We start from the raw sequence: 18,007 nt of genomic DNA, 5'->3' as shown, positions 1-18,007 counted from the left end.
CTCCACCATCTCCTGTGAGGACATCTAACAAGTTTGGAACGCCACCGTCCAGGCGCCGCCCCTCAAAGTGTCCAGCATCCTCATTCTTTGAGCCAAGCTGTGTGATCGGTGGAGTTCTCTGGCGCAGCTCCAGCAGGACTGTACCAGACTGGTTGTGTGTGTGGGGGTGTGTGTGTGTGATTGTATATTTGAATGCTTCCTACATAAAACAAGTCCCTGCACTTGGAAGAGCAGCATTATAAGCAAAGCGGGTTTTACCGTAGTGCCAGTCCTCTCTTTACAGGGAATGCCACATACAGGGGGATTTCGAACCTGCAGTTCCTCTGCCTGAAGTCTGCAGGGGTTTTCTCTGTCATCAGACCACATATTCACGCAGTGGCTGAACACATAGTTCACAGACGCCGCACATTTAGTGGAAAAGGAAATGAAACGGAGCATGAATCCGAAGATGCTCCACGTGTTATTTGAGATGGGGCATGAGGGTTCTTCTCGCGCCTCCGACCTGTTTGAACCACACGGGATTGGCAGGTTTGGGGCAGTCTTCCAAAGGATGGTAAAGAGACGGAAGTGTGCACCTTCTAACATGAGAATGAAAAGGGAATGTCTGTAGCCGGGTTCCAAGGTCTTATGCATAGGGACCGAAATGCAATAAAAGGCTGGGAAAGGCACCTTTGTCTGGGCTTTCGAATTGGCGAGATGCTCCAATGGGTGGTTTTGCTTTTCGAAGATGCGTTCTCGGCAGCTTTCTAGTCCCAAGGCAAAAAGGAAAGGCGGTCTCAGCTTTTCCACAGGGGGCGTAAAGGAGAGCCCTGCTGAATTGGACCAAAGATCTTTCCAGTTCAGCATCCGGTTTCCAACAGTGGCCGTCCGAAGGTTTCCTGATCAGGTCAAGAAGGCGCACCCACTGCTTCTCCCTTCCCCAAAGCAAGGAGGGTTCAGAGCTGCTCTGCCCGGAGCCAAGGAAGTTCTATTTAGTTATCAGGGCTAATATCTATGGATAGAAGAATGAGATTCGAGTCCAGTCATACCTCAAAGGCCAACAAAATTTCCAGGGTATACGTTTCTGAGATGCTGACAACGGGAGTATCTCTCAAAAGCTTGTGCCCTGGAAATCTTGTTGGTCTTTGAGGTGCGCTGGATTTGAATCCTGCTCTTCTACCGCAGACCAACAGGGCCACCCACCTGAAGCGACTGACAAAGTTACCTTCCGTGGATTTGTCCAGGTGCCTTATGAAACAAATAAAAGAAGTTGTGGGACGTGGTGGGATCTCAAAGGCGATCATGTGAGCTCTCCAGTTAGGAGAGCCAGTCTGGTGTAGCGGTGAGGAGCGCAGACTCTCATCTGGGAGAACCGAGTTCGATTCCCTGCTCCGCGTGCAGCCGCTGGTGTGACCTTGGGTCAGTCACAAGTTCTCTCAGAGCTGTTCTCTCAAGGGCAGTCCTCAAAAGAGCTCTCTCGGCCCCACCTCCCTCACAGGGTATCTGCTGTGGGGAAGGGAAGGGGAAGGAGATTGCAAGCCGCTCTGAGACTCCTTCAGGTAGTGAAGATCGGGGTATAAATCCAACCTCCTCCTCCTCCTTCTGGAATAAACTGTAGTGAAGTAGATGCCACTCCTCCAGAGTAACCTGCCCTGACCTGGATGGCCGAGGATTGCCCCGTACCGTCAGATCTAAGGTCAGTCCTTGTTCGTACTTGTATGGGTGACCACTAAGAAAGCCCAGGGTTGCTACACAGAGGCAGGCGACGGCAACCCCCCCGGTGTCCTTAAGAACATAAGAGAAGCCAGTGTTGGCTCAGGCCAATGGCCCATCCAGTCCAACAGTCTGAGTGCGTTCAGACGCGCGTTTGCAACGGTATAGGTGCCGGTTGCAATCGGTGTACTTACCGGCATTCACACGTAGAACATCTGCCTTCCGTCCCTAACCGTTGCAAAGCCCTTTAAACCGTTGTACTCTGCCACAGGTCCCCAAGTGGGTGGTATCCTGAGTACAATGGTTGTAATCGCTTAACCCCCCGTCTGATCGCTCTCCACCTTTGCAAAGCCACTTCCGTTCGGAAGCCCGAGGCTTTCGATTTTCGCCCGCCATTTTTTTAAAAGGTCGCCAATATGCGCTTGGGCAAAGCTTCGCCCTGGCGTTTGTTTAAAAAAGAAAAGAAAAGGGCCTTAGTTTAGCATTTCGGAGGCGTCCGGGACCTCAGGGAGGCTAGTACTTTGCTCTTTAAACTTTAAAGGTAAGTCCTTACCTTTAAAGTTTAAATGTAAGACAGGGGTTTTTGCGCATGCGCGAAGATCGCCATTCTATGGATGGCTGCCTATGCAGGAGAAGAGGAGTCTCAGAGCAGCTTACAAACTCCTTCCCCTTCCCCTCCCCACAACAGACACCCTGTAGGGTAAAAGAAAAAGAAGAGATTGGATTTATGCCCTGCCCTTCACTTGGAGTCTCAGAGCGGCTTACAAACTCCTTTCCCTTCCCCTCCCCACAACACACACCCTGTAAGGTAGGTGGGGCTGAGAGAGCTCTTGACAGAAACTGCTCTTTTTCAAGAACAGCTCTTATCAGAACTACGGCTTGCCCAAGGTCATCCAGCAGGTGCAAGTGGAGGAGTGGGGAATCAGACCCGGTTCTCCCAGATTAGAGTCCGTGTACTCAACCACTACACCAAACTGGCTCTATAGCTAGAACAGTGGTGGCTAACCTATGGCACGGGTGCCAGAGGTGGCACTCAGAGCCCTCTCTGTGGGCACAGGTGCCATCGCCCCAGCCAGGCCCAGACCATCGTTAAAGTGTCGAATTCTCTGCCAAATAATTTTACATAAATCATTTGGGATTGCTTTCCTTACTTTGTTTGGATCACCTTAAGTTAATGTATGAGTTGTTTTTTCTAAAGTAAAAGCTCAGTATTCATGTTAAATTGCCGTGTTGGCACTTTGCAATAAATAAGTGGGTTTTGGGTCGCAGTTTGGGCACTCGGACTCTAAAAGGTTCGCCATCACTGAGCTAGAATGACACAGCGGTTCCTCAGTGGAACGGGCTTCCTCGGGAGGTGGGTGGGCTCTCTTTCTTTGGAGGTTTTCAAGCAGAGGCTCGATGGCCATCCGACAGCAATGCTGATTCTGTGAACTTGGGCAGATCACGAGAGGGAGAGCAGGAAGGGCTTCATCAGGGCTTAGTTCTCATGGCCCTTTCTTACACACCCAGGGAAATGCTGATCGCCACTTGGGGGTTGGGAAGCAATTTTTCTCCAGGCCAGTTTGGCCGGGGATCCTGGAGTTATTTTTGTTTTTGCCATCTTCTGGGCTAGGGACAGGAGTCACTGAAGGTGTGGTGGGGAGATATTTGTCAATTTCCTGCCTTGTGCAGGGGGCTGGACTAGATGACCCTGGAGGTCCCTTCCAACTCTATGACTCGCGAAAGCTCGTCCCCTGCCACAAATGTTGTTGGTCTTTAAAGTGCTACTGGACTATTGCTCTTTTCTACTGTTTCAGGAGAGCCCGTGACATAAAATAGTAATTGTTTTTTATATAGATTAGTTACCGGGGAAGTTTCTATCTTCCTCCTGATCCAGTTTAAAGATAGCGGCTCTGAATCTTAAATAGCAGGGTTCTCCCCCGTTTCTATTCCTAACAGTTGTTCTGGCTGAGTCTCTGCCAGTCTGTTAATAAAGGAGATGGCTGCTGCTCAAAAGTTTATGCAAAATTAAAAACAATTGGGTTTTTTACAGATGTTTTAATTAGGTGATGTTATTAACAGGAACGGCTCGGAAAGAAATAAGTGGTCTGTAATGGCTTAGCAGACTGTACCGTTCTGAAAGTTAGACTTCACCAGGGCCCTGTTAACAGGATGGTTGTCAGGTCTCATTGGTTTGCTGCGGGGAGGGGAGGGGAGGGGAGGTGTCCCCTCCTGGTTTCCTAACACAGAGGGGGAACATCCGTGGGTAACCATAGGGACAAATCCCCCACGTTAATGCCCTGTCCTTAGTGTAAACGTTAATAGCACCAGAATGAGGTAAGTTTTGTAATGACAGTAAATGGCTTTTTTTTTCCTGGGCTTTTTGCAAAACCGTAAGAATAGAAACCCTTTACGGTTATTTTACGGTGCTCCCGAGTATTAAACTATTAGGTTGCATTTGGTGCGTCGGCTTTATTGAAAGAGCGGGTTCGCTAACGAACGACGGCTCTCTTTCTGGGAAGGGAAAGGATTATAAAGTGGCCGAACTGAGCTACGCGGGAATTCGGCACGCAGATCCGAAATTGTCTCGCAAACAAAGACGACGCTCCAGCCAAAGCTAAGCACTTTTCTTTCCCAGGAAGCATTAAGCACAAGCTTAAAGCTGGACTATTGAATGAGGAAGTACTCGGCGGTGCTTAATTTTGTCCGAACGCTTCAAAATACAGAATGCGAATTTTTAAAAAGGAAAATGTTTGGATGCTGTTTTAGCCATACCGACTCAGCTTTAGGAAAACATTAGTTGGATTAGCCTAAAGTTTAGGGCCCCTGAGATGGGTAGCCTAGGCTATCCCAAACTCGTCAGATCTCAGATGCAGGGTCAGCCCTGGTTGGTTCTTGGATGGGAGACCGCCAAGGAATACCAGGGTTGCTACACAGAGGCAAGCCATGGCAAACCACCTCTGCTAATCTCTTGCCTTGAAAACGCTCTGTGGTCGCCATAAAACCAGAATGTGATCCCTGAATGTGATTTCTGACACTCTCTCATTGATGTATATTGACAGCTGTCACTGTGCCTTCAAAAGTTTAATCATAATAGATCCAGATTTTGGGATGTAACCTAGAATCTTTTGATTAGAGAAACGTATAGCAGAAGATATATTTTATATCTGCATTTCTGTGTATGAGAAGCCTCCGTAGAAGGAATTAGGATGCATATAAGAATGGAATGCTATTTAGGAGTTCTTAAGGTATAGATAGGAACTCTCGGTCTTTTGCTTTGGCTGGATCCCAGTCCTGAAGATTCTTTGGCTCATAGAAACGTACCACAGGAAGGAGAAAAGTTCTGTACACTGTGCTGTATGTCTACTATTTTAAACATAGGATAATTTCCCCAAATGTGATCCTGTACCTAAGGTGATGCAGTCTACTCTACCAGGGCAGGTGCTGTGGCTCAGTGGAAGAGCCTCAGCTTTGCACACAGAAGGTTGCTGGTTCAATCCCTGGCATCTCCAGGAAAAAGGATAGGGAGATAGGGGATGTGAAAGACCTCTGTTTGACACCCTGAAGAGCTGCTGCCAGTCAGAGTAGACAATACTGTAGGAAAAGGGGAAAAGAATGTGATTTATTAATGTGATTTCTGACACTCACTCCTTGATGTATATTGACAGCTGTCACTGTGCCTTCAAAAGTTTAATCATAATAGATCCAGATTTTGGGATGTAACCTAGAATCTTTTGATTAGAGAAACGTATAGCAGAAGATATATTTTATATCTGCATTTCTGTGTATGAGAAGCCTCCGTAGAAGGAATTAGGATGCATATAAGAATGGAATGCTATTTAGGAGTTCTTAAGGTATAGATAGGAACTCTCGGTCTGGGGCAAGTGATGCTCTGTATTCTTGGTGCTTGGCGTGGGGGCAACAGTGGGGGGAGCTTGTAGTGTCCTGGCCCCACTGCTGGACCTCCTGGTGGCACCTGGTATTTCTGGCCACTGTGTGACACAGAGTGTTGGACTGGGTGGGCCATTGGCCTGATCCAACAGTGGCTTCTCTTATGTTCTTATGAGAAGTGCCATCAAGTAGCAGCTGACATGGCAACCCTGTTGGGTTTTCACGAGATGCTCAGGAGTGGTTTGCCCTTGCCTGCCTCTGCAACTTCCTTGGTTGGTCTCCCATCCAAGAGCTAACCAGGGCCGGCCCTGCTTAGCTTCCGAGATCTGTCGAGATCCGGCCAGCCTGGGCCATCCGCAGGGGCTTGGAACCAATGTTCCCTCTAAACTGAGTCAGTGTGAGCTACCTCACCGTTTTTTTGGCCTCCGGCTCACACATTTTTATCTCAGCTCAGGAAGGGACGGCTCCAGAGCCGACTAATGTATGCAGCGGCCAAATCGCTCGCTCACGACTTTCATGCCCAGTAGCTCGCATAGTGGAATTTTTGCTCACAGGACTCCACGGCTTAGAGGGAGCACTGCTTGGAACTGGACTGGAGCAATATGGGATGGAGGGGCACTTAACCCCTTCTGTTGAGAATTGAGACTGATCTTTGCTTTTTATGGATTTATCTTTGCTGACACACATACTACATGGATTGTGCACACATATACACCCTTAGGCTCAAAGGAAGTTGCTTGAATCACCTGTTGTGACTGATACACATAGAAGGTGCCTGCCTGCATTTCATGTTAATGAAGCATGCAAATACACAGCTCCTAGCCTGGAGGGAAAGCACGCCATCGCCATTGTGGTTAGCAGAAACAACCGCTTAAGGACAAGCAATCCCCCATTGATGTACTGTGGGAATACACGTCCTACACCTATCTACTCTACATCTGAAAGGCCATTTCCTGGCAGATGTGCTTTGATTACCTGGGAAAGCCCAGATTTATCTGCACATCAAGGAGGTTCCTTGACGCCAAGACTTCACACTTGATCAGATGGTTTTCCCCTGAGTTAGAGGTTAGAGTTTCAATATTGACCAAACCCTAAGTAACCACCCCTGACTCAGGGTTGTGACGCTTGGGGGGGTCAACAGTGGGATGGCGTCTAATGTCCTGGCCCCACTGGTGGACTGGTGGCACTGGTATTTCTGGCCACTGTGTGATACAGAGTGTTGGACTGGATGGGCCTTTGGCCTGATCCAACATTGGCATCTCTTATGTTCTTATGTTCTTACACGCACCAATAGTTGTAGGGATGGTACGGACTTACAGGTAGGTGGATCTTCAGATTGGCAAGGTTGCCCCCCACCCAAAGATTCACCTATAAAAGCTAAGGACCATGTGCTTGGTCTTTTGCTACCCGCAAACCCTCCATCACCCCCTGTCTGCTTTTACCCCCTAATGTCCAGCTTGCTATCCCACAACCCTTTTTGTCTTTACTTGATCTCTTGGTATACGCAGCTAAGAGGTCCACACTCACTGCCTTGTTCTAGCAGTGTGATTTAGAAACATCCCTAGGTTCTGTTTTCTATACCCTTCATTCATCATTGCAACAGACAAGGCTTCAGGACAGATAAGTATGAACTACAACCTACCTACCTCCTAAGTAGAAAGAACTATTTCTATTACTGTAATTCTAAAGGAAACTTGATTAAATGTGTGTATGCATCTGTATCGTTTGAATGTGATTTTGATATATTCTTAAGTAAAAGACAGATTGTTTTGAATTCACCAGTCTTGACTCATTTACTGGGAAATCCTTGGGGTAGACTGGACTTCAGTATACACAGGCAGGAACCCATATAAATTTAGTCTGCCAGCTGTTGTAGATAAAGCAGTTCGGCTAACACTTCCCTGCTATTTGTTTTTCCTGATCCAAACTGTCCCTTTGGCCTAGAGCTCGTCTAGTTAACTCTAGTTAGCCTGTAAGACTCCGGCGACCTTTCCTTGGAAAGAAAATAACTTTGGAGACGCCTGCCTGGAATTCTCCAGCACCCCGACAAGAACAGCAACATCGATATCATCAAATAACACCCCCCAACGACTCTCCAGCGAGAAGTCCAAAAGAGTTTTATTCTTTGTTAATGTCAGTTCTGATTGAAATCTGCTGGTTTAATATAAGAATCCCTGAGACGTCCTGCAGAACATCTGCCACATCTGGCTCCCAAAGCTCCTCCTCTCCCCCGAGAAAGATGTGTAGTGTTGTTGTAAGGAGGGGGCAGCTCCCCTTGCGGAATTCTAGTCCAAGTTCAGTGCTGGGCGGTGGCTGGATGAAATGTTAACGTTGACAGCTGGATTTAGGTGAAAATAACTAGTAGTCTTTTTTTTTAAAAAAAGAGTAACCAGCTCGAGGTTCCATAAAGCACAGCTGGCAAGAGTCCTCTGCCATCAATAATTAGCCTCCAAGAAGGGGTTGGCCCATTCCACTCCCCCAAAGGGCCTTCTTGCTTTCAGACAGCACATTAACTTAGAAGTATCCAGTCTCTCGGTTGCTGAACCCCACCGGAGATTCTTTCTTTGTGGGTGGCTGAAGCCTTTGAGGAAGGTTCCAGAGTCCAGGTCCGGCTCAGGCGGACTCAAATTCTCTTTGCCAGGCCGTGTATTTTTGACTCAAGTTCTTCGCCGAGGGCTTGGTGTGAGCGATCACGTCCAGGAATTCTTCTGTGCTGACGGTGTCCAGGCGGATTGCGGGGAGATTCCCGCTGTCTAAAGAAAGACAGAGCGGAATAATGACCAAAAATGCAGACTTTCCCCATGGCTGTCCCTCCTAACAACGGACCATCTTAACGGAACAGGAAGTGGATGCGTAACCCGCCCGAGACTCCGCCTGCATGGCATGAAGCCAAAACAATGAACATGTGTAAATACATTAAACTGTCTCATACTAGAAGAAGAGGAGATTGGATTTATACCCTGCCCTTCAGTTGGAGTCTCAGAGTGGCTGACAATCGCCTTCCCTTCCTCTCCCCACAACAGACACCCTGTGAGGTAGGTGGGGGCTGAGAGAACTCTGAGATAACTGCTGAAGAAGAAAGAGGAGGAGGAGGAGATTAGATTTATACTCCGCCCTTCACTAACCAAGGGAGTCTCAGAATGGTTTACAAACTCTTTTCCCTTCCCCTCCCCACGACAGACACCCTGTGAGGTAAAAGAAGAGGAAGAGATTGGATTTATACCCTGCCCTTCACTACCCGAAGGAGTCTCAGAGCGGCTGACAAACTCCTTTCCCTTCCCCTCCCTGGGTGTGCCCTGTGAGGCAGGTGGGGCTGAGAGAGCTCTTTTTTCAGGTGGGGCTGAGAGAGCTCTTTTTTCAAGGACAGCTCTGACAGAGCTACAGTTTGCCCAAGGTCATTCAGCAGGTGCAAGTGGAGGAGTGGGGAATCAAACCCAGTCCTCCCAGATTAGAGTCCGCGCACTTCTCCACTACACCAAACAAGCCTCCTGAATCACAGGGCAGGTGCCAAGGAGAACAGTGTTCAGAAGAGCCACAGGTGGCACCAATGAATATCACTGTTCTAGCAGGATATTCTCTTCTCAAAGAGGACAAGGACTACATACTTTGTGGACTACATTTACAAGGGAGACTGGAGAAAGTCAACATACCTATTCTACACCTATCAAAATCAGTATTGTCTGTAAGGAAACAGAACGCTGCCACCTGCTGGTGTGTGCAAATCTGTGCAATCAATCACTTGCCCCTGGAAGGAAAACGTTTGAGTCCAGGGGCACCTTTAAGAGCAACAAAATTTTAGTCAAGATATAAGCTTTTGTGTGCACGGACAAGGCCCGTAGCCAGGATTTTGTGGCTTGTGGGGTAAATTTTTTTCTGATGGGGCTGAAGTTCTCAGTGCAGAAAGAAAAGCCATTTAGCCAATGGAAAGCTGAGACCAGGAGGGATCTATAAATTGCAAGCTGTCAACCACTTTACATGACAGTTCTCAGCTGCTGCAAGTTAATCACTTCTGCCAGCCTCAGCAACAATTGTGATCACAAGCCGGCAGGTGAGGGTGATTTCTATAGTCAAAGAAGCCAACCCTTAGGCAGAAAAACTCTCTTAAAGGAGACCAGTTTCTTGACACAGAGTTAGAAGGGATCCTAGAGGTCACCTACTCCAACCCCTTTGCTCAGTGTGGGAATTAGTCAACTACAGCACCCCGCTCTGCTAAAAGGGGCGCACACCTTTAAAAACACGTTTAAAAATGATTGAAAAAAAGATTTCCAAGAGGAATTCTTGTGGGGCTGTGCCTTTAAGCAAGGGGGCGGAGCTCCCAAAAGCCCCATTGTAGCTACGGGCCTGGCAAGCACACTTCTTCAGATACAGTGAAGATGTATCTGAAGAAGTGTGCTTCCACAAGCACACAAAAGCGTATACCTTGAATAAACCTTGGTTGTCTTAAAGGTTTCACTGGACTCAAACTTCGTTCTGCTGCTTCAGACCAACACACGGCTACCCCCCCTGGAAGCCTAGGTCAGGTTTACCAGCAGGAGCCATCGCCAAATCCTGCCTGAAGCCCTTCCTATCCAGGCAGAGCCCGAACCTACGTTAACAGTGAACGTCTCCATACCTGGCTGGTGGTTTTCGAGTGCGCTGAAGATCTTCCTGACGGGGCGCATGGCCGCCTCTTTGCAGACCAGCTTAATGTCAGAGCCGGAGTAGCCTTCCATCTCCTAGTGTGCGGTCAGAAAAAATATATATATACTTCCATCTCTACAAACTCCCCACTGAAGGTCATTTTAAAGATGCATTTTTTAACTTATGTTTGGAATGCCACGGGAATTTATGAGGGTGTCAAGAAAAGGGTTAGGCTTCGCAGGGAAGACAGTGGTGAAAACTACCGTGCCTGTGTCTGTTCTCATTCCTATTTCCCAATCCCATCCCCCCCCCCAGAATCGTGCCCTCAAGAAGGAGGGAAACACCCCCAGGTCTCCTGCCCCTCTCCTGTCCTTTGTCCCACCTAAAACATTTCAGCCGGCTGGTCATTTGCACTAATTTTCTTTTACAGACAGCTGGTGGGGATTCGAACCGAAGTCTCCCAGATCCTAATATGACACTGTAGCCCCCAACGTTTTGCGCCTACACACACATTCTGAGAATGCGGAAGACTTTTTTGGGGAGGTCACAAGCCATTCATTATTCATGCCTGTATTCCTAGTTGCTGGGATTAACCTTGGACTCACCCTTGCCTGATTGGCCCTCCCAGGCCCCAAGGAGGCCAGGCTTGCTGCAACCAGGGCCAGGGCTTTCTCGCTGGGGGCTCCATACTGGTGGAATGAGCTCCCGGAAGAGATCAGGGCCCTGCGGGACCTTTCACAGTTCCGCGGGGCCTGTAAGATGGAGCTCTTCCGCCAGGCCTTCAACTAGGAGCCGCCACCATTATCAATGACAACTGAAACCTACAGAGCCTGGCCCTTGGTTTGCTACTTATAGCCTGCACCCGCCGATTATATCTGAGAAGATCGGCGAGCTGAACGTTTAGACAATTTATGGTTTGCACTCATGCGGTACCGCCATCTTTATGATGCCCAAAGAACGCTGCTAGCACTTTAATATTGTATTCTCTTAATGTCAAGCCCGCCCTGTGTTCCTGGCGTGGACCCTCCTGTGGCCGTGATGGCTCAAGGTGGGGGAGGCCCAATGGCTCTGGAAGTAGAGGCCTGTTAAAGAAGAGGGGGGAGCGTTGGGGCCTCAGATGGGTAGGGGACGGAGTTAACGACACTCCATAAGTCCCTCTACCTCTGTGCATCGGCTCCTTCTCTCTCTGCCTCCGTCAGGTAGTCCCAAGCACGTCCTTCCTCCCCGGCCCCTGCGCCTCTCTTTTGTAAGGCACTCTGAGACACCTTTGGGTAGTGAAGGGCGGGGTATACATCCAATCTCTTCTCTTCTTCTTCTCCCATGATGAGCTCCGACGCCGTCCCTACGGCCTGGGTGTGGTCAGAGCTATGCCGGCGGCGGTCCTGTCGGTTGGAGGCTGCGCCACTGCCGTTGGCATGCAGGGTCTTGTGTGTGTGTGTGTGTGTGTGTTTGCCACCAGACTCTCCTTGGCGTTGTCGGCTTCCCCTGCTGCTCCTCGTGAATCTCTGCGGTCGGGCTTGTCCGGGCCGTTGTGTCTCGGCGGTGTTGACGGGGTGCTGCGAGATCTTCTTGGTCTGTGGGTCTGTTGGGTGAGTTGGTGGTCTTTGGGGTCCCTGGGGGGTGTGGGTTACGTCCCGGGACCGGGACACCTACTGAACTGTTTTTAGATGTTTTATGGTAACGTGGCGGGCCCAGCCACAAAATGGCTGCCATGGCTTCCCTTGATCTGTGGCGGCAAAAACAAATAAATATTTATTTATTTTTTTAAGAAGAAGAAGAAGAGAAGAGGAGATGGGATTCATCCCCCGCCCTTCACTACCCAAAGGTGTCTCAGAGCGGCTGACAAACTCCTTTCCCTCCCCCTCCCCACAACAGACACCCTGTGCGGTACCCTTCTATTTGCCAAGGAGTGATGGGGCCGGATGCCATGATCTTAGTTTGCCTAGGGGTGATTTTATTCTCCTTTGTCGGTTGTAGGAGATGTGCCACAGTTTTCTTAAAGTAGGGTTTCATGGGGGGAAGTGGTGTTGGTGCAGAAGAACGGAAACCTTTTCCAGGGATCGTTCCATGTGAACGAGCCATCTAAATGGAGATGCCGGAGATTGAATCTGGGTCCTTCTGCAGGCCAAGTAGATGCTCTAACACCGAGCCACGACCCCTGCTCCTCGGTTACTTTGCCTCAGGATTTTGTGGCTTGTGGGGCGGAATTTTTTCTGGTGGGGCTGAAGTTCCCAGTGCGGGAAGAAAAGCCACGTAGCCAATGGAAAGCTGAGACCAGGAGGGATCTCTCAATTGTAAGCTGTCAACCACTTTAGGTGACAGTTCTCAGTTGCTGCGAGTTAATCGTTTCTGCCGGCCTGAGCAACAATTCTGAGAACAACCCGGCAGGTGGGGGTGTTGACTTCTATAGTCCAGGAAGTCAACACTTAGGCAGAAAAACTCTCTTGAAGGAGACCAGTTTCTTGACACAGAGTTAGAAGGGATCCTAGAGGTCACCTACTCCAACCCCCTTGCTCAGTGCGGGAATTAGTCAACTACAGCACCCCACTCTACTTAGTGCACGCCTTTAAAATATGTTTAGCAATGACTGAAAAAAGCATTTCCAGGAGAAATTCTTGTGGGGCTGTGCCTTTAAGAAAGGGGGCGGAGCCCCCAAAAGCCCCACCTTAGCTATGGGCCTGCTTTGCCTCCTTGTGAACTAGGGCGAGATGCCGAACCCTTGCTTCCTCCTCACCTGACTGAGCACGGCGTAGTCTAAGTCTGTCCTCAGCTCCACTCCCCCACTGTTGCTGACGGGAGGAAGCCAGTGCTGGACCATCGCCTTCCTCGCCTCTCTGCTGGGGAGATCGACCAGGATCCTCTTCTCCAGCCTGCGTAGCATGGCACAGTCCAGTTCCCTGGAGGAGGAAAGAGAAATCTCATGCTCTGGCACACTCTTCTCCCGCCCTTCTTCCAAGGAGCTCGGGGTGGCAGAACGGATCTTCTTTTCCCATGACGGCCTCAAAACAACCTTGTGAGCTAGGTTAGGCAGAGAGTTGTGGGACTATCCCAAGCTTCATCAGCAGTGTAGGGCTCTGAAACGGGTTCTCCCAGAGGGTTCTCCCAGATCAAAGTCTGACATGCTAACCTCTGCAGAAGGGAAAAGAGTTTCTCAGTCCATTGGGCTTAAACGCTGCCTGGGCTCAGAGTTTCTAGAATGAAGAAGCAGCAGCAGAAGCAGCAGAAGCAGAAGAAGCAGCAGCAGAAGAAGAATAAGAAGCAAAAGTTGCAGCAGCAGCAGAAGAATAAGAAGCAGAAGAAGCAGCAGAAGCAGAGGAAGCAGAAGCAGCAGCAGAAGAATAAGAAGCAGCAGAAGAAGAAGCAGAAGAGTTGGATTTATACCCCGTCCTTTACTCAAAGTCTCAGCGTGGCTTACAATCCCCTTCCCCTTCCCCTCCCCACAACAGACACCCTGTGAGGTAGGTGGGGCTGAGAGAGCTCTTTCAAGGACTGCTCTTGAGAGAACAGCTCAGAGAGAACTTTGAATCAGAGTTGGAAGGGACCTCCAGGGTCACCTAGTCCAACTTGTGACTGACCCAAGGTCACACCACTTTGGTGGGAAGGTAACAGCGTTTCATGCGCCTTGGCATCTAGTCATGCCGGCCACATGACCACGGAAACGTCTTTGGAAAGCGCTGGCTCTTCGGCTTGGAAACGGAGATGAGCACCACAACCCTAGAGTCGGACCCGACTGGCTTTCGAGCAAGGGAACCTTTACCTTTACTTTACTTAACCCCTACACCAAAATGGCTCTCACATGCGTGAGTCTGAATCTACTGAATTTGAAGATCGGTCTATCAAAATCAGTATTGTCCACTCGGACTGGCAGCAGCTCTCCGGGGTCTCAGGTAGAGGTCTTTCACATCACTTCCTACCTGGTCCTTTTAACTGGAGAGGCTGGGGATTCAACCTGGGGCCTTCTGTGGGCCAACCAGATGCTCTACCCGAGCCACAAGCCTCCCACAAACGACACAGATCTCATTCCTTGGGGAGAGCTCCCACACTGTCCAACATCCCTTTGCACTTATTGCCTTGCAACGGAGCACTGCGGCCCTCCCAACTGAACACAACCCACTAGGCTGTGCGCTGTAGCCTGCCGGGGGCTAGGTTTTACTAGGTTCAAGTCCTCGTGCGGCTGCTGGAGTGACCTTGGGTCAGTCACCGTTCTCTCGGAGCTGTTCTCTCAAGGGCAGTCCTCGAAAGAGCTCTCTCAGTCCCTCACAAGGTGTCTGTTGTGGGGAGGGGAAGAGAAGGAGATTGTAAGCCACTCTAAAACTCCAAGTGAAGGGCAGAGTATAAATCCAATCTCCTCCTCCTCCTCTTCTTTGCCGCTTCTCTCTTCATGCAGTCCCAGGCAGAAGTGTTGACAAGCCCCTTCCAGGCCACCATACGCAGTCGGAGCATCTGCTTTATTGGAAGGGCGACACCGTGGAATGCCACTTCACGAGCATTGATGCCCTTATGCTACTGGGAGAATTTACCTATACTTATCACACGAATCCTCCCAAAAAATCCCAGGAAGATTGGAGGGACCAGGGGCCTCCTTTCTTCTTGCAGACCTTGAATCTGGAACCTCGGACAGAGTTGCCAACTTCTGTGTAGCTGCCAGAGTCTACCGAATCACGGTGTGGATTTAGCGATACGCCAACACCTGAAGCTGCCGCATACTGAATCAGAACATCAGTCCATCACAGTCAATAGCGTCTACTCAGACAGGGAGCCAGTTTGGTGTACTGGTTAAGTGCGTGGACTCTAATCTGGAAGAACAGGTTCTCCCGGATTAGAGTCCGCGCACTTAACCACTACACCAAACTGGTTTACCTAACGGGCGGGATATAAATGCGAAAAATAAAATAAATAAATAAATATTCCCTTCCCCCATTGCGGGCCGTTTCTTTCTCTAGACAGGCGAGTCATTAAAACGAGACCGAAGGGCTTTTATCCTCAAACTTTTAAAAGTCACCTTTTAATACCAATAAAACCCCAGCCTCCCTATTTATAGAGCGTATCTTCGCTGAGCCCCCCGGGGATGGTTTAAGCACCTAAGAGTCCTCCGCCCAAGCCCTTCTTTAGCTCAGCCGTAGTAAATAACTTGGGCTATGGAGTCAAATGCTCTCTTTTTAAATATTCACAGCTGGATCCAACTGGCAGATGTTGACTCGACAGGGGGGATTAGGCCCTGCCGCGGCTCAGACCGACAAGAACGGCAGAAGCAAAAAAAAAAAAGTTTGAAAAGCTCCAAATTAATCTTTAAAGGCTTTAACCAAACATCAAGGCTTCAGCTGCTCTCCGCAGTCTGAGTACAAAAAAAACAACTTTATCTGTGTTTAGAGGCTCATGCAAATGTATTCAAAACGGACTCTCCGGATCTCTTACCACGGCAGGTTGGAAGCCGCTAAAACAAAGACGAGATCATCCGATCGGGCCAGGCCGTCCATCTGCACCAGTAATTCCGTCTTCATCCGCAGGCTTCCTTCGTGTTCACCGCTACCGAGAACGGGGGGAGAAGAGAAATGTTATTCCTTTGCTGCACACCAGAGCGAGCGCCTTTATCTGGGTTGCGGGGGAGCTCGGGGGCTGAAACCGAACTACAGGTTTTGATTCTCCTTTGCTCCCACCCACCCACCCCGCTTCCAAACACGATTAAGTTCCATTAGCTAAACCCTAAGCATTATGTCCAACTTCATGATGATTAACTTGGGGGCATTAATTCTACAACGGACCCCCATGCTTAAGAGTCAGAGAATGAAAGAAAGCATCCATTTAAAGTTTTTATCTTCGCCGAAGCGGATTAGTCCTGAGGCACTGAGCCGAACACCAGAGCTGGCGTTTAGTGAGAAGGCGCTTTCCGCTGGATCGTGTGCCATCGTTATGATCAACAGAAACGGGCTACAGTTTAGCGGTGGAATGGATGGATGCTCGGGAGAACTGGGCAAATTAGAGTCCAGGTACACGGCACGGTCACAGTCCAATATGACCCTGCGCATGGTACCACACTATAGAAGAAGAAGAGGAGGAGGAAGAGGAGGAGAAAGAAGAAGAAGAGGAGGAGGAGGAGGTGGTGGTGGAGGAGGAAGAGACTAGATTTATACCCCGCCCTTCACTACCAAAAGGAGTCTCAGAGCGGCGTACAAACTCCTTTCCCTTCCCCTCCCCACAACAGACACCCTGTGAAGTAGGTGGGGCTGAGAGAGCTCTGACAGAAACTGCTCCTCTTCAAGGACAGCTCTGACAGAACTATGGCTTGCCCCAGGTCATCCAGCAGGTGCAAGTGGAGTGGGGAATCAAACCCGGTTCTCCCAGATTAGAGTCCGCGCACTTAACCACTACACCAAACTACATTCTATGAACGTTGTTTTTCATTTGCCATCACTGTGCACTTTGCAATGAACAGGCATATTTTGTTCCATGTTTTAGCTGTGCAACCTCCAAGGTTCCTGCTCTGCTAGAGTCGAGTCCAGCAGCCCCCTAGAGAGAGGGTTGCCAGGGCCTCCCAGCAACCAGCAGGGGATGGGGGAGACTTACAAGGAGCGGGAGGGAGGCCCAGGTTCCGGCAACATGGCGACGCTCTGGTATCTGGGCAAAAACTCTATGGTGAAAATGGCTTCTACCACAGAGTTTTTGGCCAAACACCAGAGTGTTGCCTGGGCGTCGCTGACGTGATGATGTCATTTCTGGCACACGCTGAAGTAACGGCGCCATGTTGGAATGAGCTCCTGGAAAACATCAGGGTCCCGCGGGACCTCTTACAGTTCTGCGGGTCCTGCAAGATGGAACTCTTCTACCAGTAGGGATCCCAAGTCCCCAGGGAGCCGCACCCAAGAAATTGTAGCCCTGACCCAACACTGACAACATTTTGTCGAAGGCTTTCACGGCCGGAGTTCATTAGTTGCTGTAGATTTTCCAGGTTGCGTGGCCGTGGTCTGGGCCAGATAGCATGTTACATTTTGATCTTTCACACATGCTAAATAATGCACAATAATGTCGGCCACACGACCCCGGAAAATCTACAGCAGCTAACTGTCAACATTGTCAACAGCCAGTTAACCCAGACTAGGCTATTGCGGATTGAGGACGCGGCTAAGCCCGCCATCTAACATGAACTAGCACTTTATATTTTATAATGTTCATGATTATATTGTTCTGTTTTTATCTAATTTTGTTTTGTTTTGTATTTTATGTGAGCCGCCCTGAGCCTGCCTTGGCAGGGAGGGCGGGATATAAATTCAATGAATGAATGAATAAATAAAATCTTGCTGGTGACGTGGCCTAGGCCTCCCTCCTGGTCCTGCTAAGTCCCCCCACTGTCAGAATCGGATCCTTGCTTCGGTCACTGCGTCATCATATATGTAACTGTGGCTCTCTGATGTACATAGCTGTGCTCTGTTATTCTTTTGCCTGCTGTTTCACTCCCCGCTTGTAGTTCCCAAGATCTCATTTAGCACCTGCCGGCATGGTATCAATCTGTCTGCAAGGTGCTTGGGGGGGGGGTCAACAGTGGGAGGGCTTCTAATGTCCTGGCCCCACTGGTGGACCTCCTGATGGCACCTGGTATTTCTGGCCACTATGTGATACAGAGTGTTGGACTGGGTGGGCCTTTGGCCTGATCCAACATTGGCGTCTCTTATGTTCTTATGTTCAAGGCCCTCCTCTGACATTCTTACGGGAGGGGTGATTGAGACATGTCTGTGTGAACTTTAGATTAGCTGCGCCCAGGGATGTTTTTGGGCAGGAACGCACAGGAACAGAGTTCCGGCTGGCTCCTGACTTGGCCACGCCCAGCAGG

The 18,007-nt window shown here is 49.5% G+C and overlaps 1 protein-coding gene across 1 annotated transcript in view; it reads right to left on the bottom strand.

Moving 5' to 3' along the window:
* Nucleotides 1-8,175: 8,175 nt before the first annotated feature.
* Nucleotides 8,176-18,007, bottom strand: part of KATNAL2 (katanin p60 subunit A-like 2) — a gene marked incomplete at its 5' end in the record, with an annotated part of 37,173 nt that continues 27,341 nt past the window's right edge. Inside the window, 4 exons of the mRNA XM_015421817.1 lie at nt 8,176-8,315; nt 10,175-10,277; nt 12,917-13,079; nt 15,598-15,708. Of these exons, the coding sequence (XP_015277303.1) occupies nt 8,176-8,315; nt 10,175-10,277; nt 12,917-13,079; nt 15,598-15,708 (517 nt within the window). The remainder of the gene's footprint in view (nt 8,316-10,174; nt 10,278-12,916; nt 13,080-15,597; nt 15,709-18,007) is intronic.

The sequence above is a fragment of the Gekko japonicus genome, unplaced genomic scaffold (genome assembly GCF_001447785.1).
Source record: "Gekko japonicus isolate JY-2015 unplaced genomic scaffold, Gekko_japonicus_V1.1 scaffold5668, whole genome shotgun sequence".
Taxonomy (NCBI): domain Eukaryota; kingdom Metazoa; phylum Chordata; class Lepidosauria; order Squamata; family Gekkonidae; genus Gekko; species Gekko japonicus.
Note: the sequence above shows the minus strand (reverse complement) of the source record. Positions and strands in the feature narration are given on the sequence as shown.